The sequence below is a fragment of the Oncorhynchus gorbuscha genome, linkage group LG15, assembly GCF_021184085.1.
Source record: "Oncorhynchus gorbuscha isolate QuinsamMale2020 ecotype Even-year linkage group LG15, OgorEven_v1.0, whole genome shotgun sequence".
Taxonomy (NCBI): domain Eukaryota; kingdom Metazoa; phylum Chordata; class Actinopteri; order Salmoniformes; family Salmonidae; genus Oncorhynchus; species Oncorhynchus gorbuscha.
The window spans coordinates 25,806,998-25,825,841 of NC_060187.1; the positions used below are offsets into that span (position 1 = coordinate 25,806,998).

General features: G+C 42.6%; 1 protein-coding gene across 5 annotated transcripts in view; it reads left to right on the top strand.

Moving 5' to 3' along the window:
- Positions 1-3,820: 3,820 nt before the first annotated feature.
- LOC123997533 (capping protein, Arp2/3 and myosin-I linker protein 3-like) overlaps positions 3,821-18,844 on the top strand; it is a 39,406-nt gene continuing 24,382 nt past the window's right edge. For 2 of the 5 annotated variants that reach the window (XM_046301871.1, XM_046301873.1), the window contains exons 1-20: positions 3,823-4,017; positions 6,676-6,770; positions 11,060-11,110; positions 11,209-11,268; positions 11,599-11,720; positions 11,849-11,943; positions 13,216-13,286; positions 13,411-13,484; positions 13,647-13,722; positions 13,825-13,913; positions 14,049-14,143; positions 14,240-14,326; positions 14,944-15,047; positions 15,181-15,258; positions 15,426-15,502; positions 16,228-16,332; positions 16,547-16,616; positions 16,818-16,899; positions 17,059-17,155; positions 17,327-17,381. In XM_046301871.1, coding sequence (XP_046157827.1) covers positions 3,960-4,017; positions 6,676-6,770; positions 11,060-11,110; positions 11,209-11,268; positions 11,599-11,720; positions 11,849-11,943; positions 13,216-13,286; positions 13,411-13,484; positions 13,647-13,722; positions 13,825-13,913; positions 14,049-14,143; positions 14,240-14,326; positions 14,944-15,047; positions 15,181-15,258; positions 15,426-15,502; positions 16,228-16,332; positions 16,547-16,616; positions 16,818-16,899; positions 17,059-17,155; positions 17,327-17,381 — 1,641 coding nt within the window. In that variant the 5' untranslated portion in view covers positions 3,823-3,959. Of the gene's footprint in view, positions 4,018-6,675; positions 6,771-11,059; positions 11,111-11,208; positions 11,269-11,598; positions 11,721-11,848; positions 11,944-13,215; positions 13,287-13,410; positions 13,485-13,646; positions 13,723-13,824; positions 13,914-14,048; positions 14,144-14,239; positions 14,327-14,943; positions 15,048-15,180; positions 15,259-15,425; positions 15,503-16,227; positions 16,333-16,546; positions 16,617-16,817; positions 16,900-17,058; positions 17,156-17,326; positions 17,382-18,844 lie in introns of all 5 variants that reach the window. The other 3 variants (XM_046301875.1, XM_046301872.1, XM_046301874.1) reach the window with 3 other exon arrangements.

Below are 18,844 nucleotides of genomic sequence, written 5' to 3' on the forward strand. Positions count from 1 at the left end.
ACTCAAATGATGTCAATTAGCCTATCAGAAGCTTCTAAAGCCATGACATATTTTCCTGGGATTTTCCAAGCTGTTTAAAGACACAGTCAACTTAGTGTATGTAAACCCAATGGACTTGTGATACAATGAATTATAAGTGAAATAATCTGTCTAAACAATTGTTGGAAAAATGACTTGTGTCACGCACAATGTAAATGTCCTAACCGACTCGCCAAAACTATAGTTTGTTAACAAGAAATGTGTGGAGTGGTTGAAAAATGAGTTTGAATGACTCCAACCTAAGTGTCTGTAAACTTCTGACTTCAGCGTTCAGGTCCTTAAAGATGCAGGTATAAGGGCTGGAATACTTGACAGAGAGAACTTGTTGCGAAGGGGAGTGCCTTGTGGTACATCGGGGAGAGTGTATTTTGTAACAAAATACAGCAATGAAGCAGAGAACATTAAAAGAATCATTAAAATAATTGGGGAATCCTCTAAAGTGATACGCTACTACGCCAAGTCTTCCCTGAGCCACCAGTCATGAGCTTTAAGAGATGTCCGACCCTAAATGACAAATTAGTCCTCAGTTATCTTCCTGGTGACTCTCAAACAACTTGGCTTGACCACAAACCCAAGGGCTCTTTTAAATGTAACCATTGCATAAATATTGCACAGAAAAAGTATTTTGTTGACACAGCTTCTAAAATGGAGTATTACGTCGAGCATTTAATTAACTGCAAAACCACTCATGTCATTTATAGATTGGAGTGTCCACAGTGCAAGGTGTTCTACATTGGACGGACAAAGAGACGCCTTCAAGACCGCTTAGAGGAACACAAGTACGCCATACGGGTAGGCAATGAAGACTACCACATGGCAAGGCACAACAAGTCCTTACACCATGGCAACCCTGCCTCCCTACAAGCTATTGGTATTGATCATGTCCCGGCCTCAATTAGAAAAGGGGACCGTCTTAAACAGTTAACCAAAGGGAAAGTTTTGGGATTTACAAACTACAGGCCACTAAGTACCCTGGTTTAAATGAAGATATGGATTTACAAACTACAGGCCACTAAGTACCCTGGTTTAAATGAAGATATGGATTTACAAACTACAGGCCACTAAGTACCCTGGTTTAAATGAAGATATGGATTTACAAACTACAGGCCACTAAGTACCCTGGTTTAAATGAAGATATGGATTTACAAACTACAGGCCACTAAGTACCCTGGTTTAAATGAAGATATGGATTTACAAACTACAGGCCACTAAGTACCCTGGTTTAAATGAAGATATGGATTTACAAACTACAGGCCACTAAGTACCCTGGTTTAAATGAAGATATGGATTTACAAACTACAGGCCACTAAGTACCCTGGTTTAAATGAAGATATGGATTTACAAACTACAGGCCACTAAGTACCCTGGTTTAAATGAAGATATGGATTTCTCACCCTTCCTGTCGGGTCGTGATAGGTTCATTTGCTGTCATCTAGTGGACATTTTGCTCAATTGCCCTCAGCTATTTTTAGACTGTTGTTGTTCATGTTTTGCTGTGTTCTAGTGTACTATGGAATATATTGCTCTCTTATTCTTGACACTTCTCCCAGTCATATTTAAGGTTAGAACTACCTTTCTAAGCATTCTGATACTTCTAGCTTGGAGTTGAATTTTTTGATAACATAGCTACAGTATTTAACTTTTTAATGTGTATAGTATTGCTTACTAGCTGTGTCCAAACAATTGTGTAACCACTCCCACTTCTAATTGGGCTAATTGGAAAAGCATTTCAAAAGAGGACATTGTATTACTTCTTTTTACTCCCTGACAAAGGCCATGCAGCCAAAACGCATTGTTTTAAAAAACTTTGTTTCTATTGAACATACCATACAAATAAAGGCGTTTTAATTAATTATATTTAGAGTGCCTTGGTCCTCCTTTCTTTTTGATGACCAATTCACCCCTTTTACCAAAGAGCACCTTCTGTCTACCAAAATGTACTATTGTGTACCTTAGTAGCGCTTCCTTTCCTCCTGGTTGAAAAACAAGTTTTAATGACTCCAACCTAAGTGTATGTAAACTTCCGACTTCAACTGTATGTTCGATTCACATTTCCATCTCACTCAAGAATGAAAGTGAAAGAATAGGACTAAATCAAATCAAACTTTATTTCAAGTGTATTTAAAGTTTGATTTGTTTTAGTCCTATTCTTTCACAAAAACATTTTTTAAATACTTTTAATTAATTTTTTAGATCGTAACAGAATCACAACAAACAATATATACATTTCACCTAACAATCAACATTTCATAAGACACTGTAATTGGTACAAGTCATTGTTGACCCTAAGAAATAATAATACAAAACATTTATTTTTGGTTGAGATGGAGACTTGAATCCAACATATTTAAAAAAAAAATATTTTACCAGGTAAGTTGACTGAGAACACATTCTCAGTTACAACAACAACCTGGGGAATAGTTACAGGGGAGAGAAGGGGGGATGAATGAGACTCTTAAAATAAGTGCCATTGGATCTTTAGTGACCACAGAGAGTCAGGACACCCGTTTAACGACAAACTGGAATTAAAGCCAGACTAAATCAGTGGCACGGATCAAACTATCCAAGCAGAAAATTAATCGGTATTAATCGGCATCTGCTTCAAATGTTGATATTTGGTTGTGTTGAAAACCAAACACAATTCAATATCCAAATTTGTCTACAAATTAATAGTTGATATGTTGGATTTAATGTCCATCTCAACCAAAAATCTAAGTTAAAGAATGGAGCTTAATCTAATCCAATTTTAAATGCACTTTAAATAAAGTTTTATTGGATTTAGTCCTATTTTTAACTTAGATTTTTAGTTGAAATGGAGACTTGAATCCAAAATATGAATGATTAACTTGAAGATTAAATTTTAAATCAACCCAAATTTGAAACCTGGGACTATGTATTGTAATTTTGTTGTTGAATCCTGGGTTAAATATAAACTAGCTGCTGATGACTTGCTTTGCAAATGCTTTATAGGCCTAAATAGTGTCACTGATGATATGACTTATAAAGTACTGTTACATTTCATTTGCTCTCTCTTTCATTTGCTCTCTTGCTCTCTTTCCCTTTGGAATGACTTCGATAGCAACAGTGAATACATGTCTTTATTAAGACATCGCTCAATAATCATTCTCACGATAGATAGCACATTGGTAGTACAAATATAAAAGCTAAGCAGGGCTTGGTTAAAACCCTCGGTGGGAGACCAAATGAATAGCTGTGGATCAACTGCCCAGCCTATTTTTTTATATAGTGGACATAACGTTGAAGATATGACGTTGTAGTGGGGGGTTAAGTGCATTGTTCAAGGGCATAACGGCATGCAATAGCATCTAGGATTTGAACCCAGCAACCCTCTGGTTGCCAGCTCATTACTGACAGATGTTTCCTGTCAAGCCCGGGATTCGAAGTGGCAACCCTCTCTAACCGCTAGGCTACCTGTCGACCTTGTAATTGCCAACAGGATTAATATCATACTGTGTACCTACCAATAGCTGCCTACAGACTGTAGGCCAGTCCAATTGACTCGCACAGAGTCTGGCTGAAAACAGAAAAGTAGCTTAATGTGATGTTTGTACACCAGTTTTCCATCCATAGCCTTTGAATTGTGTTGAAACGTGTGGGTGTCGCCACTATTTCGACCAATATCATATATTGATCAATTCCATTGACAAATAGTTGTAGTTTCACGGTTGCTTCCAGTAATATCGCAGTCCACCAAATATGCTAGCCCACTGTCTCCTATTATTTCAATGATCTCCCTCCACCTTCCCTTCTTCCACCGCCGAGCGCTCTCTCACGTTATACTCCTTCTCACAGTGCGGGTTGGTTTCAGCAGTCGGATGCTTGGTGGAAGGCTTGCGAGACGAGCAATCCGTTCCGGTCACTATTGAAAAAGAGAAAGGGGTGGTGATACATGAAGAGACATGGCTTCTAAAGAGATAACTGCCTCTTGTTTTGTCAGTATGAGCAGGGATGTTACAGGTAGGAATCACCATTCGTATCACCATTATTGTCATATGTATGATGCACCGATTCCGTCTTTGACTATTACCGTGTATGTGGTCTGCGACTGGACAGAGGCTTTGGAAGTTTATGAAAAATACTGCTTTCGTATCTGCCACCAAGCGTTGTGCCATTTTTTGTGTGTTTTAAGCTACACGCGCATTGCATTAATTTGATCAAAAAGTTAGTAAGTTGTGTAAAGCAAAGACATCCTGCTTCCTCAGGACTTAAGATAAAAGCCCAGCCGGCTGATCGTGTCAAATCTCTAGCCCATAGGAAAAGAGGCGTTGTGAAAAATCATCGTGTGTGTGCATCACGCATGGATTTACTCACTCATAATGCTCTCTGCATTCAGAAATTCATGCCAGCTTTTAAGAATAGGAATTGTTACAGTCTCAGCGTGTTGGCAGTAAGCCTGCTCTTTTTGTCTGCAGTTTGTGTGTGAAAGATAGAGGGAGCAGTATGCATTTTCTTGGCAACAATTTGTATGTATTCTTTCCTTTATGGAACGAGACAGACATGGCCACTAACCTACACTGCTCTTTCAGAGTATTATTTTATACCAGTGTATCCCGACCCTGCTCCTCGAGTACCCCCAACAGTACACATTTGTATTGTAACCCTGGACAAGCACACCTGATTCAACTTGTCAACTAATCATCAAGCCAACAATGAGTTGAATGAGGTGTGTTTATCAAGGGCTACAGCGTAAAGGTGTACTGTAGGGGGTACTCAAGGACCAAGGTTGGGAAACACTTCTATACAGATGACAAGGCTGCCATTGAATTGACAGAGGCTTACATGTCACAAACTCACACCATCAGGACTTAATCACACTTTCACTCACCTACACCACACACACATGCTCACATTAGCAGAGAGATTCTGAGTTAATTACTCCTAATGGCTCTATTAACCACACTGTGATAATTATTCCAGTGGAATCCCTGCCTCTCAATCCACTCACCTGCCAGCCAGCCACTCCCATCTGCCAGCTAAAGGTCATCATCTGCATGGAGACAAAAGACCGCCTCTGTTTAAACAGTCATCATGATGTTCAGGTCATCTCAATAATCAGAACATTACTCTAACTATCCTGTCAGAAGAATCAGCAGCATTCTTTAATTTGACAGTGCATTAGTCACAGGTGAAGTACAGTATATTCAGTGCCTTGGTTTGTTATCCATGTTCTAATACCTTTCACCATGTCACTCTCTCCCCCTGTCCTCCTCTCTGGCCTTGCCCCTGTCTCTCTGAGGGTACATCTCTATGTCAGGGATGTCCTCAGGCCCAGCCAGGTTATCTGCAGTAGGGGGGGGGGCACACCTCTGACTGGGATTATATGTGACACACTGGAGCAGAGAGGAGCCATGTGGTTGTTGGTAGAAGTCATATTGTTCACATAAGGTTGGAGTTTGTGTGGGAATAAATTGTCTGGAATTGTATTTTGAATCTCATTAATAACAGAATGAATGAGATTGCAGGTTTTCGCCTATGAAACAATTAATAATAAGATGTTTGTTGGTTTATTCACATGATTAGATAATGAAATTACAAAAGCTCTTTTAGTTTGCATAATACAAGGAAATTAACAGGTGATAATGGAAAAAATACAACAAGAAATAGAAAAACTGGAGAGAAAAACCAGGAAGTGTTTTGTCTCCATCCACTCTCACCAAGTACTGCATTTCATCTCTGGTTTCCATATTCTATTAAAATGCTCTCTATTTAATGGCTTAATTCTGTCCTCTCTCACATATCCTAGTTTGATGGGGAAATTGTTATGTGCCTGCCATTGAAAATATTGCTGTCTTTCACTTTTTAATGAAGAATACAATGGTTTTGGAGACCCACGGGTTTTCTCAATCAATAGCATAGTTTAAGATACCAGAAGCAGGATCATATTCTACAAAATACACAGTGACCGTGTTTCTGTGCAGCCTCTGATTATCTCCCTGTTTATAAAATGGCAGCATGTCAGTTTGAAATGAAAAGGTTGGTCCGCCTTCAGTCGGTTGGCGATAGGGTTAGGGTTAGGGTTAGGGTTAGGGTTAGGGTTAGGGTTAGGGATAGGGTTAGGGTTAGGGATAGGGTTAGGGATAGGGTTAGGGTTAGGGTTAGGGATAGGGATAGGGTTAGGGTTAGGGTTAGGGTTAGGGATAGGGTTAGGGTTAGGGTTAGGGATAGGGTTAGGGTTAGGGTTAGGGATAGGGTTAGGGTTGGCGATAGGGTTAGGGTTAGGGATAGGGTTAGGGTTAGGGATAGGGTTAGGGTTAGGGATAGGGTTAGGGTTAGGGATAGGGTTAGGGTTAGGGTTGGCGATAGGGTTAGGGATAGGGTTAGGGTTAGGGATAGGGTTAGGGATAGGGTTAGGGTTAGGGTTAGGGATAGGGTTAGGGTTAGGGTTGGGATAGGGTTAGGGTTAGGGTTAGGGATAGGGTTAGGGTTAGGGATAGGGTTAGGGTTAGGGTTAGGGTTGGCGAGGGTTAGGGTTAGGGTTAGGGTTAGGGCTGTCCACTTGAAGGTCAAGCTTGTCTCTCTCACTGTTCTGATGTGCTCTATACTTGGTTGATTTGTGTGATTGTGTGTGAAATGTTTGCTGTGTGTATCTGACCTTGGATGCTTTTCTATTTACAGAGAGTATCAGGAAGATTATTGACAAGTCCTCAACCAAGTTTATACGTGGCATAAAGCTTGAAACCAAAAATGGCAAATCAGAGGATAGGATACTGGTGAGTAGTGTTTGAATAACTGGTCAAAACAGCAGTTGCTATATTGATGTGCTGACTGAGTGGGTGGTATTCCCACAGATGATTGTTGAGCTTTTGATATAGAACAGCTCTCCAGACCATCCACACACAGTACTATTCCACCCCTCACTACGCCAAAAAAACAAGTCTGATGCAGTGGATGGATACTACATAACACATTGGATGGAAACCTGATGGGTGGTCTATGAGAGACATGCTGCAACATAGGCAGTATTGAAGTGCAAGTAATTGCTACGGTCAATTACATACCGAGCGCAAGCTATGGCCAGATTGGCGACATGCCATGAATATATTAATTTGATAGGTTTCTGCTTCCCCATCCCTGGCTGTGCCTGGGCTTTGTATTGGGACTAGAGGTCGACTGATTCATCGGAATGGCTGATGAATTAGAACCGATTTCAAGTTTTCATAACAATCAGAAATCTGTAAAAAAAAAAATTGCAGCTTTATTTAACTAGGCAAGTCAGTTAAGAACACATTTGTATTTTCAATGACGGCCTAGGAACAGTGGGTTAACTGCCTTGTTCAGGGGCAGAACGACAGATTTTTACCTTGTCAGCTCTGGGATTCAATCTTGCAACCTTACGGTTAACTAGTCCAAGGCGCTAACCACCTGCCTCACGAGGAGCCTGCCTGTTACGGGAATGCAGTAAGAAGCCAGGGTAAGTTGCTAGCTAGCATTAAACTTATCTTATAAAAAACAATCAATCAATCAATCATAATCACTAGTTAACTACACATGGTTGATGATATTACTAGTTTATTTAGCGTGTCCTGCGTTGCATATAATCGATGCGGTGCGCATTCGCGAAAAAGGACTGTCGTTGCTCTAACATGTACCTAACCATAAACATCAATGCCTTTCTTAAAATCAATACAAGAAGTATATATTTTTAAACCTGCATATTTAGCTAAAAGAAATCCAGGTTAGCAGGCAATATTACCCAGGTGAAATTGTGTCACTTCTCTTGCGTTCATTGCACGTAGAGTCATGGTATATGCAACAGTTTGGGCCGCCTATTTCTTTGCGAACTAATTTGCCTGAATTTTACGTAATTATGACATAACATTGAAGGTTGTGCAATGTAACAGCTATATTTAGACTTATGGATGCCACCCGTTAAAATAAGTAACGGTTCCAGCGATGGTAGACACCAGCAGGCTCGTAAGCATTTATTCAAACAGCACTTTTGTGCGTTTTGACAGCAGCTCTTTGCAATGCTTCAAGCATTGGCTGTGCCTGGGCTTTGTATTGGGACTATAGGTCGACTGATTAATCGGAATGGCCGATTAATTAGGGCCGATTTCAAGTTTTCATAACAATCAGAAATCTGTAAAAAAAAAAAAAAAAACTTTTCTTTAAAGGTGTTTATGACTTCAAGCCTATCAACTTCCGAGATTAGGCTGGTGTAACCGATGTGAAATGGCTAGCTAGTTAGCGGGGTGCGCGCTAATAGCGTTTCAAACGTCACTCGCTCTGAGACTTGGAGTAGTTGTTCCCCTTGCTCCTTATGGGTAACGCTGCTTCGAGGGTGGCTGTTGTCGATGTGTTCCTGGTTCGAGTCCAGGTAGGAGCGAGGAGAGGGACGGAAGCTATACTGTTACACTGGCAATACTAAAGTGCCTATAAGAACATCCAATAGTCAAAGGTATATGAAATACAAATGGTATAGAGAGAAATAGTCCTATAATTCCTATAATAACTACAACCTAAAACTTCTTACCTGGGAATATTGAAGACTCATGTTAAAAGGAACCACCAGCTTTCATATGTTCTCATGTTCTGAGCAAGGAACTTAAATGTTAGCTTTCTTACATGGCACATATTGCACTTTTACTTTCTTCTCCAACACTTTGTTTTTGCATTATTTAAACCAAATTGAACATGTTTAATTATTTATTTAGGCTAAATTGATTTTATTGATGTATTATATTAAGTTAAAATAAGTGTTCATTCAGTTGAAAAAATCGGTCGACCTCTAATTGGGACAATGTAGGACAGAGGTCTGTAATAGCAGCAGCTTGGGGCTCTGTCCCTCTGAGACCCTGGCGGTGGAGGCAATGCTGGGCGCGGGCGTACCACTGCCTCTGATTCTGGGTGCTTTCATCAGAGAGTATGTGGGGCAAAGATGTGAAATCTCCATTTGTGGAGCTGCAGCCTTGCCAGGACTAAATCTGGGCCAGTGAGCTCTTTTAGTATAGATCACAACCTGTGTGAGTACAGCAAATAGGGAGAAGTATAAGAAACCGACCAACCAAATAACAAAAGCTGCTTAACACTTTTAGAAAGAAAGGTGCTATCTAGAACCTAAAAGGGTTCTGTGGCTGTTCCCATAGAAGAATCCTTTGAAAAAAAAGCTTTTGGTTCCAGGTAGAACCCTTTTGGGTTCCATGTAGAACTAGGGTTCCATGTAGAACCAAATGGTTATATTTGGAACCCAAAAGTGTTTCTCCTATGGGAACAGCCGCAGAACCCCTTTGGAACCCTTTTTTCTAAGAGTGTAACAACTCCACATAAAACTGCATTGAAATGTTTTCATGTTTTTGTGCTCCCCAAAAACGACCACAAGCTTTCCCCTCAATTCCCTGATGAGGCAATGGGCTGAACCCCCCAGCAGGGCAGGCTAGGCCTTGGCAGAGAGTCATTTCCTTGATGACTGCTTAATGATTCATTATGGTGCGAGTTGGGAGAGTTTTGCATGTGCACCCTTTGATGTTCAGGGTCTTCGGTATGTCTGTCTATCTGTCGGGACTATGTTATCTCTTCAGTCCCCGCTGTCCAATCTCTCTCTGCTAAACTGTTCCTTCTTTTTAACTCTGAACGGTCTGTAATTGTAGTCTCTGTGGGGCATAGGATGAGGCTGAGGAGAGGGTTAGGATTTCAGGTGTCAAGGGAACGGGAAGTGTGAAATGCTTGCTTGCTATTAGGCTAGGTTGAATGTTTTAAAGCAGGTTCAGGATGGGGCTACGGCCATTGTTTTTATTTCATGTCATGGTCAATGTAATGTAAATGTAAATGTAAATTAATTGTGAATCATTTAACCAGGATACTTACAGTACTTGTTTGTATAACAGTCGCCTCTCCCCCTTATCAGTCCAATACGAAAAGACAGGCATCTCTGCTCCAAAAACAGACACATGCATAATGATATGCCAAGATAAGTGTGATATTTCCCTTTGATCTGGAAGACTTTGATAAGGACTCTCCTGGGGGAACTGTCTCCCCACCCTTGTGAGTGTTGTGGGGGAGTATGATGTTGTGTGGGTTTGATGTTGTGGGGGAGTATGATGTTGTGTGGGTTTGATGTTGTGGGGGGTATGATGTTGTGTGGGTTTGATGTTGTGGGGGGGGGTTGTGTGGGTTTGATGTTGTTGTGGGTGTTGTGGCTGCTGGCAAGTGTTTGACTCTGATCGGTAGAGTCAAGCACCTCTCTCTCAAAATGCAACAGAGAGGGGGAGCCATCATTTAATTACTGCTTTTCATTAAGAGGGCATACTGTGTAGTAGTGTTACTGGAGAGAGAACAAATGAGAATGATGGCCACAAAGAGAAATGCAGAGGAGAAAATGTTCCTCCTTCTCTCCTCAGTTACTTCTGAGAGAGAGAGAGAGAGAGAGAGAGAGAGAGAGAGAGAGAGAGAGAGAGAGAGAGAGAGAGAGAGAGAGAGAGAGAGAGAGAGAGAGAGAGAGAGAGAGAGAGAGAGAGAGAGAGAGAGAGAGAGAGAGAGAGAGAGAGAGAGAGAGAGAGAGAGAGAGAGAGAGAGAGAGAGATGTGTTTATCTGATGAAAATGTTACACTGTGCTTGAACAATATTTACTAAAGTTTCTTCATTCTCCCCAAAAATATGGACAGAAGGAGCATGAGACTAGGGCATAGAGATTGTGTTTGTAGCTCAAGGGGATTTAATGTGTGAGCGTACGTTTACAGTACATCTGTGTGTGGGTGTATGTGTGATTTACTTTAACGACTTCCCAACTATTATTGTTGTAATCATTTCTATAGAGCATCTTAATGCACAGCCTGCGAATGCAATCCTCCCCAGTGTACACCTCAGCCCATCCATAGCATGATGTTGTGGAAAAAATATTCCTACCCAGATCAATAGATGAATACAGAGAGGGCTCCACATTTCACTCTCCATTACCATGGCAACCCATCAGAGAATCTGATGCCCTTAGCGAGTCTTGAGTGTGCAGTGAACCTTTGCTCAGGATGGATTTAATTTGTTCCTGTTTCTCTGGCTGTCTCAGGTTCTCACAACATGGAGGCTCTATCTCCTGGTCGCCAAGGTTCCAACAAAGGTAGCCCACATGATCTGTATGTACACTATTTACCACTTACCATGCACATAATTATCAGCATGTTAACAAATAGGTTCAAAATGTGGCGTTCATTGCAGATAGAGGTGACATTTAACTTCTTGGAGATCCGAGCCATGAACAGTCACCCAGAGCATCAGGTGAATAACATATTTTTGGGGGTTTTGAATGGCCATGTTACTGCATTGTCCCTGTGGCCTCTTCATTACAACTGATTAGTTGTCTAAACAGATTTATTATGGAGTGTCAATCATCTCAACATCTGAGTAATTATTTGAAATCAGTTAATCTCATTATTTTGCATAATGGAGATATGAGGATCTTCATTCCTGTAAGTAGAGCTACTGTAATCATATATCTCCTGCAGTTAACTGTAAATTATCCATTTCAAATTTCAGCATTATGCCATCAAAATCACTGTGGTGCCTGTATCACTCTACAGTCATTCAAACTATGTTGTTTCTGTGCAGGTCGTCATAGACACGGACAAGTCCACTTATTCCTTGTGGCTACAGTCACATGACCACCTCAGTCATGTGGTCAGCCATGTTAACTTTGCCCTGTCCAGAATATTTAACAACTCTCTGTTTGCGTAAGTGTCCATTTTCAGACAGCAAAGACTCCTTTACCAGACAGTGTTGAAACCCAGACAAATGATTAATGTTAGCTAATTTGTCTCTTCTAACTTAAACCTCCTTTTGTCCTCTCTCTCTCTTTCAGTCCCTCCATCTGTCATTCAGACAGTGAACTTTCTGAGGGAAGCAGGAAGCACTCTCCCAGCTCAGAGACGTCTATGGAAACCCAGAGGGCCTGTGGTAAGAGACTCACAGGCAGGCATAGACAGGAAGGCAGACATAGACAGACAGGCAGGAAGGAAGGAAGGAAGGAAGGCAGACAGGCAGACAGGCAGGAAGGAAGGAAGGAAGGCAGGCAGACTGGCAGGCGGGCAGGCAGACGGGCAGGAAGGCAGACATATACAGACACAGGCAGACAGACATGCAGACAGACAGGCAGGCAGGAAGGAAGGAAGGAAGGCAGACAGGCAGACGGACAGACAGACAGAGCATAAGCAGGCACGTGCACAGATAGGGCTCTACCTGTGCGGTCACCGGTCATGCGGTCACCGGTCGTGTGTGTGGCTAGCTACCTTGTTAAAATATCAACAGTACTGCCACTGTAGCATAACATTTGATTAACACTTGATTCAGCCTACATCATCATCACTATTCAGTCTGGTTGGCTGATACGCTCAGCAGAGAGAGGCAGAAAGACATAGACAGGAGCGACTGCATCATCACCCTCCGACTGAACTCCATCCCTCCTTCAGTCAGGATATGCATGTGTGTCAGCGCAGCAGCAACGCAGGTAGTCTAGACTCTAGCTAACCACCATATATAAAAAAATATCCACATAAGCCACTAGCCATATTATATGAGTTAGGAGATTATGAATATTATGTTATGAACTTATTATTTGATTCGAGCATTGAAGCTAAATCACAATCAGTCAAATAAATTGAGCTTGCTAAATGATCAGCTGAAAGCCCACCCTCTTTTCCAGATGTCAATCATGAGGCACTGTTTTATCTTGCTTATGTGTGATGATGACTGAGTGTGTTGTTGCAGAAATAAATAGGTCCATGGTCAACAATGTTATACATTTCGAGATATGAATTATGAAGGGGTGCGGGCATTTTGAGCACATGGCCCTTGAAAGGTCTCTTCACGTACCTGTGCATATGAGCAGATTCAGGAAGGTGATAGATAGACAGTCATAGGAAATGGTTGAGTAATTTGATTAAGAGACAAATGGATAGAGAAACCCACTGCACTACATGCAGTGTACAGCACATTTACAGTTGACATTTTAGTCATTTTGCAGACACTCTTATGCAGAGCAACGTACAGTTAGTAGATTCATCTTAACATAGCTAGGTTCATAACTATATTTCTACACCGACATTGTAGAGTAATTGCACTGCTTGTTGTCTCTCTTTTCCCCTCTTCCCTCTTTCCCTCTCTGAAATCACCAAGTGCTCTTTAAACACTTCTCTCACCATCCGCTATTTTTCTTCTTCTCTGTCTCAGGAGGGTTTTCGGAGACCTACGCTGCCCTGTGTGACTATAATGGAATCAGCTGCAAGGAGGAAGTTCAGTGGGTAAGTGCAGTGGGAGTAGGCCGGTTGTGTGTGAGTGCACAGGAGAGTTATACACAACACTCTACTTTCAATTGAGGGGGTCATATACTATAGCACGTGGACTCATGGGTAATCTTGTTCCTAGGATGTGGACACTATCTATCACTCCCAAGACAACAGGGAGTTTAATCTAGTGGACTTCAGCCACCTGGAAAGCAGGTGAGAGAAGGGGAGAGGGAAAGAAAGACAGAAAGAGAGAGGGTATGACTCTGTCAAGTTGATGCTGCTGGCAGCCTTAATAAATCCAGTTGATAAATGTATATTAAGGGTATTGTGAAATGTACCTGTTTCAGTGCACTAATTGTTGTGTGTTTATGACAGGGACTTGGCAGTTATTGTGGCATCACTGGCGTACAATACCTGGTTCACCAAACTATACTGTAAGGACATACGCATAGTAAGTATCCTTCTATCTGTCTCCCCATGTGCTTTAAATGGTCATTGATATTACTCAGAAGTTATTATGCGCGCAACGAAATTAGATCATTTCTAATTTCAGGGGTTAGAGGTCACTGAGCAGGTTCTGCACACCCTCAGTAAGTCCTCCAGTCTGGAAGAGATCACGCTGGAGAATGCTGGTCTAAAATCGTGAGTTTTCCCTTGCTTCTCACTTCTCACCCATACTTTTAAAAATAATAATAAGTGTGTTAGAACCTTAAACTAAAAAGTGTTTGTGTGTGTCATTGTGTCTATGTCCAAATGTGTGTACTGTGTATGTTGCAGTGACTTTCCTCAGAAGCTGTCAGTTGCGCTCTCAGAGAATCCTGCTTCTGTCATCCACTCTCTGAATCTGGCCCACAACACACTGGACAACCAAGGTACCAAGCAGATGCCTTACTTCCTGTTTGACTTCCACACTAGTTTGACTTCCACATTCAGTTTGTTTTAGTGACATCTCTCCTCCTCTGGTGTAGGTGTGGCTAACCTCATCCAGCAAGTGTGTCGCCTCAGCAAAGGACTGCGTCTCCTCAACCTCTCCAAGACCTTCCTCAACTCCAAAGGTTTAGACTGCTTCACCTCTCCATCCTTCCATCACTCAATCTCTCCATCTCTCTACTAGAGAAGGGCGCCCCCCCCCTGTCCTACTCCATGTTGCATAAGCATCCTCCTCTACACCCCAGTGTCCCCTGACATTAATACAAGGCAGTAATTCGGCAAGCAGGAACAGTCAGCTGGAGAATCAGTTCATGAACACCTCCAACTGTGTTTGGGTTTGAGGAAGCAGCAATAGCTGATTGAACATGCCACTAAGCCATGCATGCATGCTACTTTTCTAGCTGAGGTGATAGAAACCTCTGTACCTCCTGTAATTCCCCCACCAACATCTCTGTGTGTTAATGTAATGTTTTGTCTACTCTACAAAGCTTCAAGAGTCATGATATGCCCCCACGGTAACTATCCTTCAGGCAGAATGCTCCGTGTTACTCCCCCGCTTGTTAAATATTTCGAATTGGAATACTGAATATTGAATTAAGAATTATACTTCACACAGGTACGGATGAGAATCGCATAACAAAAAATATTCTGAAACTGGATTTTTTTGTTGTTGTGTACATTTGCATTAGCTAGCTGAATGCATCCCTCATGGCTTCCCCCTCCCCCTCTCTGTGTGTCTCAGGTGTGGTGTCTCAGACTCTGTGCTCCAGTGATGAGTATTCTAACTCTCTGCTGCACCTGGACCTGAGCAAGAACCCTGGGTTCCTGTCTGGGGAGGATGCCTCGGTCAGAAAACACACACACATACACATACACATACACTCATACTCTGTAAACAAACCAACAGTATAGTAAATGCACTGCTGATGCCTTATGAGTCAGTTTCTCAGTTAACCATCTTTTCTCTCTCTTTCTTTAGAATCTGTGCCTGTTCCTGTCCCAGCCTAATTGTCTGGTCCATTTGGACCTGTCTGGCACTGACTGTTCTGTTGAGTCGGTGAGAATATAGTGTCTCTGAGAATTTGATTGCACACTTATAGAATTAAGCATTTTAAAGAGTTTATCTGCAACTTCTGTCTGTTTCTTCCTCTATAATCCCCAACTGCTGTCTTTTTCTCTCTCCCACTAAAACTGCACAACACAACTCTCGCTTCTCTCACATAGCTATTTGGGGCTCTGCTGAGGGGATGTTGTGCCGATCTCTCCTACTTGAATCTCTCCAAAAATACCTTCACCTACAGGTTAGTCACATCCTTGAGATGAACTATTTCTTTGGGGTGATGTGGCAGAAAAACACTGAGGCTCGGCGTGAAGATGGAAGGCACATTTTTAGCAAGGGATCTTTTTATTCTTAAAATCCTCAGGCTTGATCTTTAGCTCTCTCTTTTTCTTTTCACTCTTATCTGTCTTATCTCTGTCGTTCCCTTCAATGTGAAATCAAAAATAAGCTTTGTGGGAATCACTGGAACATTGTGTTCCTTTCTGTAGTTGTGTCTGTGGTTTTAAACTCCTCGAGCTGTCTGCATAGATAAGACTTATCATCTGACCCCACCTGCTCCCTCCTCTTTGACCAGCTCCATTGTCTCTGTCTCATTCCATCGGAATACGCTCTCCACTTCATACCAGCCTCTTATTTACCCAGACAATCAACAATTAACCACTCGCCTTCTATCGCCTTTCCCTCCCACTCCATCTCTACTTCTTCCTCTCCTCTCTCATTCATCTCACTCTGACCTCGCTCCTCTCCTCTCTCATTCATCTCACTCTGACCTCGCTCCTCTCCTCTCTCATTCATCTCACTCTGACCTCGCTCCTCTCCTCTCTCATTCATCTCACTCTGACCTCGCTCCTCTCCTCTCTCATTCATCTCACTCTGACCTCGCTCCTCTCCTCTCTCATTCATCTCACTCTGACCTCGCTCCTCTCCTCTCTCATTCATCTCACTCTGACCTCGCTCCTCTCCCAGGAAAGTGAAGGAGAACCTGCCGTTGTTGCGTCAGTTCTTCAGCTCGGCCTTCAGTCTCACCCATGTCAGCCTGGCCTCTATGAAGCTGCCCCCTGAGGCCCTGAGGTCAGTTCCCCTATTCCCCCCTGGTCTCTCTCTGTCACACCTGTATCTCACTGGAGTGACTGGGACCAGGCTAGCTGCACAACACACACTGGTCACCATGACAAATGACACTACGTTAAAGGGTGTGAATTTCCAGAAAGAGAAATAAGCTAAAAGGTCTTTGTTGTAAACACCTTTTCCCCTTATGTTTATGTTTCCCTCTCTCTTTCTTTAGGTCTCTCTTCATCGGTCTGACCACAAACCCTCACATCAATGACCTACACCTGGACATTAGTGGCTGTGAGGTACAAGTCTGTCACTCTGTACACAACATTCAATTCCTGCTGGCCTTTATATAATTGACCATATCTATCTCTCTGGCATTCATTGCTTATGTTTCCAATAAGGACTTACTGAGCAGTAGCTATAGATGAAAACTATGTCAAGGTCTCCTGTTATTGTGCTCTCTCACACATGCTCACACTCTGTCTGTCTGCCTGCCTCAGCTGAAATCTGCAGGAGCTTCTGTGGTCCAGGAGCTGTTCCCCAGGCTCTCCTCCATCGCCACTCTGGACATCTCAGACAACGGTGAGCAGAATGACTGACTGTACCACTATGGCACAGTGTGATACTCTGCACCACTGTGGCAGCCTGCACCACTCAAGCTAGTTTTGTGTGAGGGAGTTGTCTGTTTGAGCTTGTTTTGTATGAGGGGATGGTGTGTGCTTGATGTCGTTGTGTTTACAGGGCTGGATGCAGACCTTCTCTCAGTTCTACCAGCTCTCTCCAGACACACCTCCCTAAAGCACCTGTATCTGGGCAAGAACTTCAACATCAAGAGCAGGTGCAGTACTACAGAGGCACTCTGTGTGTGTGTGTGTGCGTCAGTTTGCATCAGAGCTTGATTTTCCTCAGGCAGACTAGGATGATTACGATAGCAGCAGGAAATGACTAGTGCCGGAGCCCCTGCTGAGTGTATCCTGAACTGCCTCTCTCCCCATGGATCTATGTTCAGGGTGCTGGATGAAATCCTACACAAGCTGGTCCAACTCATACAGGAGGAGGAATGTGTGAGTGATAATGCGTCACAATTCACACATCATTCACACATTATACACAATTGAATGTTCACTGATTGTAACTCATTGTGAAATACTGATATTCTCCACACACACAGACTGTATTGTACATGGTATTCTCTCATACATAAATACTCGTTATTTTCTACAGGATAGTGTTTCCCTTCGAGTACCTTGCCTTCAGAAAGTATTCAGACCCTTTGACTTTTTCCTTTGGTTAGGATACATCCTTAGTCTAAAATGTATTTAAAAAAAATGTTTCCTCATCGATCTACACACATTACCCCATAATGACAAGACAAAGCAAAACTGTTTTTTATCATTATTTTTCTAATTTATATTTTATTGTGGGGGGGTATCACATTTACTTAAGTATTCAGACCCTTTACTCAGTACTCTGTTAAGCATATTTGGCAGTGATTACAGCCTTGGGGCTTCTTGGGTATGACATTACACGCATAGCACACCGGAGTTCTCCCCTTCTTCTCTGTAGATCCTCTCAAGCTCTGTCAGGTTGGATGGGGAGCGTCACAGCTATTTTCAGGTCTCTTCAGAGATGTTGGATCGGGTTCAAGATGGGGCTCTGGCTGGGCCACTCAAGAACATTCAGAGACTTGTCCCGAAGCCACTCCTGCTTTGTCTTTACTGTGTGCTTAGGATCGTTGACCTGTTGGAAGGTGAAACTTCACCCGAGTCTGAGGTCCTGAGTGCTCTGGAGCAGATTTTCATCAAGGATCTCTCTATACTTTGCTCCGTTCATCTTTGCCTCAATCCTGACTAGTCTCCCAGTCTCTGCCGCTGAAAAACATCTCCACCGCATGATGCTGCCACCACCATGCTTCACTGTAGGGATGGTGCCAGGTTTCCTCCAGACGTGAAGCTTGGCATTCAGGCCAAAGAGTTCAATCTTGGTTTCATCAGTCCAGAGAATCTTGTTTCTCATGGTCTGAGAGTCTTTAGGTGCCTTTTGGCAAACTCCAAGCGGGCTGTCATGTGCCTTTTTACTGAGGAGTGGCTTCTGTCTGGCCTCTCTCTACCATAATGGCCTGATTGGTGGAGTGCTGTAAAGATGGTTGTCCTTCTGGAAGGTTCTCCCATCTCTACAGAGGAACTCTAGAGCTCTGTCAGAGTGACCACCGGGTTCTTAGTTTACCCCCCTGACCAAGGCCCTTCTCCCCCGATTGCTCAGTATGGCCAGGCGGCCAGCTCTAGGAAGAGTCTTGGTGGTTCCAAACTTCTTCCATTTAAGAATGATGGAGGCCGCTGTGTTCTTGGGGACCTTCAATGCTGCAGACATTATTATTACCCTTTCCCAGATCTGTGTCTGTGACGTAATCCTGTCTCAGAGCTCTAGGGACAATTCCTTTGACCTCATGGCTTGGTTTTTGCTCTGGCATGCACTGTCAACTGTGGAACCTTGTATAGACAGGTGTGTACATTTTCAAATCATGTCT